At 33.9% G+C, this 9,644-nt stretch overlaps 1 protein-coding gene across 1 annotated transcript; it reads right to left on the reverse strand.

The window, feature by feature from the left end:
* Window positions 1-4,571: 4,571 nt before the first annotated feature.
* LOC107825162 (IAA-amino acid hydrolase ILR1-like 4) lies at window positions 4,572-9,394 on the reverse strand. The gene is made up of 5 exons (XM_016651991.2): window positions 8,886-9,394; window positions 7,825-7,950; window positions 6,084-6,398; window positions 5,388-5,516; window positions 4,572-5,246 (listed from the first exon to the last, which is right to left on the reverse strand). The coding sequence occupies exons 1-5, from the start codon at window positions 9,243-9,245 to the stop codon at window positions 4,839-4,841; spliced, it is 1,338 nt and encodes a 445-aa protein (XP_016507477.1). The 5' UTR covers window positions 9,246-9,394; the 3' UTR covers window positions 4,572-4,838.
* Between the last annotated feature and the right edge of the window lie 250 nt (window positions 9,395-9,644).

A 9,644-nucleotide genomic window follows, 5' to 3' on the forward strand; every position in this document is an offset into this window, starting at 1 on the left:
TGAGTCTTGATAAGCGATCATCTAAATTGAAATGGAGGCCTGAATATATTTAAGCTTACACAGTCTTAATAATTTTGTCCCCAAAAAAAGTAGTTTAGTTTCTCTGGTTTTCATTTGTTTATGTAATATGAAACAGGCTAACAGGAGTATATATTAGTAGGTACACACACGTCCATTATTATGCAAAGCATAAAACAGAATAAGAGCCCGTTTGGCTTAGCTGATTTAGAGTAGCTGATAAGCATTAGGTACTGAAAAACACTTTTAAGTGCTGAAGCTGATTTAAAAATAAGCAATTGCGTGTTTGGATAAAAGTGCTGAAATTAATAATAAACAGTTAAAGAATTGAGTATATGAAGAGTTTTGTTTTAAAAAGAAGTATTTTAGGGATAGAATAGTAAATATTTTGGTCAAACCTAAAATGCTTATAAGCTGAAATTTAATAAGTTGGGGGAGACCAACTTATGGCTTTTGGCTTATAAGCACTTAACTTATAAGCACTTTTAATTTTACCAAACGCGTAGATAAGCCAAAAAGTGCTTATAAGCCAGTTTGACCAGCTTATAAGCTTAGCCAAACACCCTCTAAAACTGTTGATAACTGTAGATAAGTGACAAATAATGATTCACAGAAAGTATGTATGTGTTAAATGTACAAATTTTATGTATGCGAGTAAGCACTTACTCGCACATGGTTTTCACACCAACACCAGTAATAACATAACATGTGTATTCTGCATACTCTTTTATCATCTAACCATGGTCAATAACACCTCATTTATTACTTAACAATGATAAGAGTATTGTATTTCTGTGGTGCGGGTGAGGTTTTACCATACACTGCTCATATTGATATATGAATGTGCCAGTGAAATTTAACATAACAGGTGTATTCTGCATACTCTTTTATCATCTAACCATGGTCAATTAGTGTCCATTTTCACCTCATTTATTACTTAACAATGATAAAGTATTGTATTAGTGAGGTGCGGGTGGGGTTTTACCATAAACTGCTCTTGTTGGTGTATGAATGTGCTATTGAAATTTAACATACTTGAAATCTCCCAAATACCCATTAGCTTTTGTTCAATCCTGAATCTATGATCGTAAGCATTCTAGATAAGTTTTGGGGTTGTCAGATGTAATAAAGCATCTGTGGTTTAAATCGAATTTGTCTATTTTTCTGTTCAGCATTGTATGATCTTAACACAGTAGATCTATTTCATTTCTATTAAAAGAAACAAGTGGATTAATTGTTCTAATATAACAGATTTTGCTAGTTTAAGTACCAGTGCGATGTGATATTTCTGGTGTGGTTACTTTTATTTGTTAGTGGTATATCCCTGTTTGATTGCTTGTATCTATGCTTCATTTTGCAAATGAACTTTTTGAATCTTCTCTTTTGGACATTTAAATTATATTTTCTCACTGAATTCTGCTTCTGTCTGCTTGCAGTGGTTGGTTTCGGGAAGAAACGAGGGCCTAACTCCTCAGAGAAGTAGATGAGGACGTCCATTGTTGTTTTTCAAGAATTTGTCACCTTGTTTTGTTTGTAAATTTTAATTTTGGGACCTGATAATCGGAAAACTAGTTTATGACTTGTTTTTGTAGGACCAATGAATGTTTGATGTTTTGAAAGTATTTGAATTTCAGCCATGCTATCTTTTATTGATTATATCATCTTATTCATGACTTGAATGTTGTGTTATATCTATTGGGTTGCCGTTTCTGATTCGGAGGGAGTGATTCCCTTGATATTATTTCTTTGCTATGCAATCTGAAAAGCTGGAATTGTTTTCTGAAAAGTGAAAACAGATCTCTAGTACTTGGAAAAAATGTCCAGCAATTGAGCAAGTGTGAAAGTGGTGCAAATATTTTATTTTGTGGTCTGTACATACTCCTCTCGCAGGGCCATAGAGGTGCCTTGCCCTCTTGACTTTATGTGTGTTTCTGTACAGAGGTTATTCCTTTTGGCAATGCTGTTTTGTTTCAGTAGGGTAATTCTACAAATGGTGGATTAGGATTCATCGGAATCCTGTAAACCGCAATTTGTGCTTAGAATTTCTTGTGAGTTTTGACCATTTTCATAGAGTCAGATAATAATCCGCTTGCTGCCTTTGTTAAGATAACCAAATCGAGCTAAAGAAGATTTTCTATCTGTTATGGTTATACTGATGGATATTGTCATTTACCACAACAACAACAACCCAATAAAATTTCACTGAGTGGGGATTGTCATTTACCACACGACAAAGTAAAAACATTTCTGAAGTTATGTTTAGTGAAATTATCTTATACTTTAGATTATGACTAGGTACACCTGAAGTCAGTGATGTAGTCTGAAATAGCTCCCTTTAAAATTTATCTAGTTGATCATCTGTTTGATACCTTATTTGACAAGGTGTATCGGGGAGTCCAGAATCAAAGTGTGGTTTTTTTGGACATTAGGGACGGAAATAAGTGGAAAAAAAAATTGGTAACCTTTTTATATATAACGCTCTTTTAAAGGGCGCTATACTTTAACGTCAATTTTGTCCGTTAAAAATAACCGCGCTATATCTAGTGTTTGCATTTTAACGCATAACGCTTTAAAGAAATGCGCTATACATGTGCTTGCATTTTCAGTGTATTTAAAGACCTGCTATGTGCCTCTCTCTCTCTCTCCATTGAGTTTCCTAATTTTCTTTTACTTTTTTCTTTTCTGGTTTTTTAATTCATTTTTTCCACTATGGCTACCCAAATCTATTTTTTAATTCATTTTTACCATGCCCCCACCTATGAGGAAATTGTAGTTTTTTGAACAATACATAGTAGTATTTGAACATTGTAGGAATAATTTACTCTACTATGTATTTGAACATTGTAGGAATAATTTACTCCATTATTATCGTAATTTTTAAAATGTAGATCTAGTACCATGAAAATTTTAACCTCCTTGTTGAGTTGAGGCGTTCAGGTAATATGAAAAAATCAAATCAAACCGAAGATCAACTCAAACTAAAGAAGAAAACTGATTTTGTTTTTATTTTTAATTTTAAAATCAATAAATCTTGATTGGATTTTGGTTTTAAGTAAAAAATAATTGAAAAATAAACTAAATTGACTATATAAATACATACCTAAAAATAAGAATTACACACACACACACACATATATATATATATATATATATATATATATATGTATATTTTTGTGTAAATCATAATTTTTTTTACAGTACATATATTATTTTTTTGTACAATTGATTTGTAATCTTGTCCTTTGTCTTAATAGTAATTTAGATATTTGCTCTTACTTTCTAATTGGAATTTTAGTATTTGTTTTGATAAGTTCAAGAATATATTTCATATTAAAAAGAATCTATCTTTAATTGGATCCATAAATTATTCATTAGTTTTTAATTCAAAATTCTTATCAATATATCTTGATAAATGATAAATTTTCTTAAAAAGTAATTGGCATGGTAGTATTATGCTAGATTATAGTCGGTTGAATATGTGTTTGATAATGTATTTAACATACTTTAAGAAAATTTAACAAAAAATTTAAACACCGAAAACCTGATAAAACCGACAAAAAGCGAATCGATGAAAATCGACTCAATTGCTTTGATTTGGTTTATATATTTAAAAAATTGACTTAATTGGTTTGATTTATAAACACTTCAACTGTCGAGGATAATATATCTTTTAATAAAAAAATTGTAAAATACTCTCTGTCCCGCAAAAAATTGTCTTATCAGATTAACCGTATCGCTTATACGGATCACATCATATTAGAATTTTATATAAAAAAAAACTATAAAAGAGATAACAAAAATGCCACTCTAAGTCTAAAGTAGTACTTCCACCTACACATTTTACGCGAAAATATTCTTTTGGATTATGATGTTTAAGAATTTAAATTTTTATATAAGCCAAGTATCTTCAAAATACAGAAATTATCATTTAAAATGAGTATTAATAAGAGTTTTACGTATCTTTTCATTTGAGGTTTAACAAAAAAAAGTCCAACAATGTATGTCATTGATAGTAGATGGAACATAAGATTAAATAATTTAAAAAATAGAACCTGCAGGGATCAGCGCGATGAATTGTAGAAAAGGAAACTACAGGGATTATCCTGAACGAGCACACTTTTCAATCACATCTAACTAACTCTCTTCAAAGTGAAAGGAACTCTGACGGGATTCAGAAGAACATACCATACAACCATTTAGTACAAGTTCAACTAAATTCATATTGTCTTCAAATGCAACACTGTTTTTAGGTGATGCCGCAGTGGCTAAGCCAGAAATTTCTGCAAGGGTATTCAAACTTAAGAAGTGAAAAAAATTTCCCGTCAAAAGATGTTCAGCACATGTTATACACCTCTAAAACCTAATATTTTATCTATGTACATAGTGTAATTCTTCGACGAATTGACCACCCTTCGCTTCGCCCCTGGTGATGGAGATGTTTCACCCATTTCCATCAATAGCATAACAATACATGTATGCAGGAAAGACAATTTATAAACAAAAACTAACTAGTTTGCAGTTCAGTTGTCTCTACGGGTAATGGCAACGAAATCTAGAGAAAACCTTTTAACCTTACATAAACAATGGAATATCATATCAATCACATTTGGAAAAAGAAAAATACAACTCGCGCCAATAGCGCCATTTGAGCGTTCCTCTTTGGAAGATCAACGAAACCAGCTCCAACACCAACTTGATTTAGAGCGAGTTTGCATATTAAGTAAAAAAGAAAAAGAGAAACCTATTTGTCTAAAACCTATACCTGTTCCTGTAGCAGAAATTCTTCTTGGTCCACGAGGTTATCAGACTCTTTGGGAACCTTACAACTCATCACGAACATTTCGATCCTGAGTGGTTGCTTTCACCTGATGTTCGAGAAGATATGTCGTGGCTAAGGATGCATGTAACGCAGCACCATATGGAAGTGCATCTTCATTGACTCTGTAGAAAGGGTTGTGACCTGACTCGAATCGTCCTTTAGTTTCATCCACCATTCCAAGTAAATAGAAGTATCCAGGAAAAGCCTCAGCAAAGAATGAAAAATCTTCTGTCCCCATAGTGGGTTTCTTTTCTATGATCTTGTCATTGCCCAGCATCTGTGCAGCTACATCTCGAAAATGTTCATGCAAAGCTTTATTATTTACTGTCACCGGGTAAAACGGCCTATTTTCAGTATCAAAGTCAACTGTTGTGTTGCACCTTTGTACGGCAGCTTGACGTGTGATAACCTGTTAATTATTTCCAGGAAAATTTCACTTAAACAAATCGAGTTTTACCATTCATTGGTCATAGCACGTCTTTTTTTGGGACAAATCATTCAACAATCATATGATACATTGGGCATTCAAATACTAATATAAAAGATATACCTCAACGATTCTCTGTTTAAGTTGCGTGAAACTTTCTTTTGAGAATGCCCTGAAAGTTCCACCGATTGTGACAGAGTCAGGTATAACATTAAATGCGCCGCCACCTTTGAACTTTGCAACCGTAACAACCTGCAATATCATGCCTCTTTAGGGTAATCGGTGGATAAGTTGTAAAGGCCAACGTGATTTCTTTGGAGAATGAAAAAGGCATGGTAATATTTGAAATAAATGAGCAATAATTTGTCAATTTAAAGGATGCGGAAGGAGGAAGATGGGTAAAGGAATTTCTCACACAATAACCTGGGAAGTCTAACATTTTTCGTTCTTGACATGCTACAAATTGTAATATTTCCCATGTATTTGAACATGACAAATGGATATGAATATAAATTTTTTACAGATGTCACCATTCCGGATAGTCAAATGCACCGCAGAAATTCTAACTACGAAAAGGGAGGCACTGCTTTGCCCGAACATTAGCACATTTTGCAAAATGGGAAGCAAAACTTCTACATAAATGCCAATCAGAGTGTATTCAGCTAATTTTTTGCATCGGCAACAAAGATAGGGAAGGAATTATAAACTTACTTAAAATCAGCAGCAGTAAGAGCTTACAAATAAGCTGCATAAATTTGCACAACTGCTAGAATGCATGTGTTGGATTCACATATACTAGAGAATGGGGAGAGAGAGAACCTGTGAATCCAAGGGATCGGCTTCCCGTGAAACAAGATGTTGCAAACTAACTATAATGTTAGAAGCTGCTAAGATTGGATCTATAGTGTGCTGAGGAATTGCGGCATGACCACCTTTCCCCTTTATTACCGCCTCAAAGAAGCCACTGCCAGCCATGATAGGGCCAGAATTGGCGGTAACAGTGCCAATAGGATGAACGGCAGAAATATGCAGACCAAAGATGGCATCGACATTATCAAGTACCCCAGATTCAAGCATTTTCTTTGCTCCTCCACCTCCCTCCTCAGCTGGCTGAAAAACCAGAAGAACAGTTCCCTGCCATCAAAAGTTCGGTCAACCCCTGACTCCAGTTTTTTCGATAACATCCACGATATTCATAGATTCTGATCCAACTGTTTAATCCTTGAACACAACCACTAACACCATTATAACAAACTAAAACAAGCATGATTATGTATGGTCTATGTTTTCCGATAAACCAAGGAGTTCTTGGTCGGCTTAAAAGGATAGTTCAGTTTGAGATTCATGCCACAGCAACAGGCAACAAGAGGACTAAAGCAATTGAATGAAGAAATTAAGGTCCAGATTGACCCTTACTAAATAGCACAATCGATGATCTATAGCTTCTTTAATATTTAAGAAACTATAAGGTAATTGAGGGCAACTACTGCTTTTTGTTAGTCGAGCAGCTTACCCTCATTCCAATTATGCAGTCCCCTTTCACAAATTTTTAAAGCCAAACTCTAGTATCACAGATAGAAGGAAATGGGCGACAGTTTGGCACCAAATATATGGAGGTGCGAGAGGCTAAACTAAAAATCGTGAGGATTCAAGTTTCCTGTATTATCAAAAACTATTTCACTTCCAAACTAATTACCTGATCCCTTATGTTATTGATTCCAAATTCCTTATCTATCTCATAAACGTTCGTGACCACACTCAAATCAGTTGTTAAGCTGTTATATTAGCATAATGGTACCTATAAAAATAACTACTCAAGCTGTAACAAAAAAATTGTGTTCAAAGCCTCACTTGGTTCGAACCTAGCACTGGAGATGCCATCCCTCTAAGTTTGAGACAAACAATTGTTTGTCTCAAATACTAACCTACTGAACTTACATAATGCATCCCCAAAATCACGACATAAGCAGGTAATAGAGAACAAAATTTCCAAAATAAGATAACGTCAAAGTCCTTTCTTAGAGAAGAGACTTCATAAACACGGTCAATCCCTAGAGGTTTCCATAAAAAGAAAGGGTCTTGTGGGGTTTTGGCACATGAGCACAGAGCATCTATCTTCACAGTCATTATACAGCAAAAACAAGAGTCTCTCATGTCAAACTATCACCCTCTCTATTCTATCCAAGGATACTAAGAATTTTATAACTTGTTATATGACTAATCATTGGTGGTTTAGACAAAAGGACATAACACAAAAGGAGGGATCAAATATTGATATCTATATAAAAGGCATTTCTGTGACAGTTACTTAAGTTAGGTGGAACTCAACATTGAAGAGTGATCATTTTACAAAGCACATTCAATCTAAAGAGAAAAACAATCTCTTATTTTTTCCCAAGTGACCGTCACTCTGTAAACTAAAAACAGACCCAAAAAAGGAATACCATAACATTTTCCTTTATAGCATGCACAAACACTAATGGCGTTAGAATTAGCTAGCAAATAGAAGAGTGGCAAATATTCTTGAATCCAAGCTAAGGTAGAGAACTGCAGTATGAACCTGCAAATAATCGCGCTGCTCCTGAAGAATCCTTGCAGCACCCAGAAGCATAGCAACATGGGCGTCGTGTCCACAAGCATGCATTTTGCCCGGAATTTTACTCTTATGCTCCCATTCCACTTCCTCCTGCACCAATCAACAACATATTGAAGGCGAGTGCAACACAAATAAATTACATGTTAGACTCTTACATCTATACTTTCCCCCTTACCTAGAGGCAGATCCACGATTTAAATTAATAGGTGCAACTTTTAAGATTCTCATCATTGAACTCATTTTACTATCAGAATTATGGTTCAGATCTAATATTTATTGATATTTTAGTAGGTTTTACATATATATCTATACTCTGTATCAAAAGTTATGGGTTCAAATGAACCCGTAGCGACAAGACTACATATGCCCCTGCCCTTACCCCCTCCCTCCAAGAAAAAAAAAATACTCCATATGTTTCATTTTATAAGACACTCTTCCATTTTAATATGTTCCAAAAAAATGACACTTTTCTATATTTAGAAACTCTTTAACTTTAAACTTCTTATTTTACACTTAATGGCATGCTCTTATATGCCATGACAGTATGTCGCAAAAGTCTTTTCTTCTTAAACTCTATGCATAGTCAAACACTATCATATAAAATGAAACAAAGCGGAAATAAAACAAAAGAAATAGCATATCACTACAAACTTCTACCACAAATTATTTGATAAAATACAATAAAGGCAGCACTCTATATTATCATTTGCCTAGGCAATCTAACATCGACAAACAAAAGGAATACAACAACAATTACGCTTCAATCCCCAACAAGTTGGGGTTGAATCCTGACACACCGTGTTGCTGCATTTAAGCTCATCTCAGGCCATACAATTACAAAATAAAAATAAACATAAAAACTAGAAATTCTCTATATTTTCCACTAGTATAAAACTCCGACTAGACTAAAAGACTCCTATAAAACATAAGATATAAACTAAAACTACTAACAATACTAAAATTGACAAGATAGGAATATTTATGTACATAATTAGATGTGCACATGAACCTAATTGGTTAAAAACCTGCATAGGAAGAGCATCCATATCAGCTCTAAGAGCAACAAAAGGTGATTTTCCAGTACCAATAAAACCAACTACACCAGTAACAGCTACAGGGTACTTGTAATAAATTCCCATTTTATCAAGCTCATTTCTGATAAGTTTACTAGTCTCAAATTCCTCAAATCCCAACTCAGGATTTTCATGTATAGTCCTCCTAATTTTCACCATCCAATCAAAAAGGTCTGTTCTTTTGGCCAAATTCAAGAAATTGGCTGAAATACTGGCTAACTCATCTTTGTTCAATAAAGAATCTGATAAGGTGGGTGTTGCTAAATATGTGCATAGAGTGAAAATGGCAAGAACCCATTTCAAGAAACCCATGAAATGATTATTTGGGTGAGTGTTGAAAAATATTGAGTTTCTTGAAATTGATGGGCTTTGTCTAAGTTCGTAGAGATTACTTTCTGTGTGTTGGAAAAAGAATCAAGGAGTATTACTTTTGCCCCTTTTTACTTGCTATTTTGGGATTGAGAATCAGAATCTAGCCTTAAAGTTAAAAGGAGAACTTTTATTTAATTTATTTAATTTTTATAGTTAAATTGAGAATACACATCAATTTATCGTGGTTAAAAAACGGGATTGCATTTACTGGTTTGATGTTTGACCAAAAAAAAAAAGGTATCTTGAATTGTAAAGACAAAATGGCCTACAGTCCACTTAAACTTATACGTGTTTGTCAATCCGACAAAGAAATTTCCAAGTTTTCCATTTGAATACTTG

Source organism: Nicotiana tabacum, chromosome 8 (genome assembly GCF_000715075.1).
Source record: "Nicotiana tabacum cultivar K326 chromosome 8, ASM71507v2, whole genome shotgun sequence".
NCBI lineage: Eukaryota > Viridiplantae > Streptophyta > Magnoliopsida > Solanales > Solanaceae > Nicotiana > Nicotiana tabacum.

Excerpts from the sequence above, each read along its gene's own strand:
- LOC107825162 (XM_016651991.2), bottom strand. The coding sequence starts at position 9,245 with ATGGGTTTCTTGAAATGGGTTCTTGCCATTTTCACTCTATGCACATAT. Across the intron at positions 6,399-7,824 it reads AGCAGCGCGATTATTTGCAG|GGAACTGTTCTTCTGGTTTT; the intron begins GTTCATACTGCA and ends TTTTGATGGCAG. Across the intron at positions 5,247-5,387 it reads TTAAACAGAGAATCGTTGAG|GTTATCACACGTCAAGCTGC; the intron begins GTATATCTTTTA and ends AATAATTAACAG.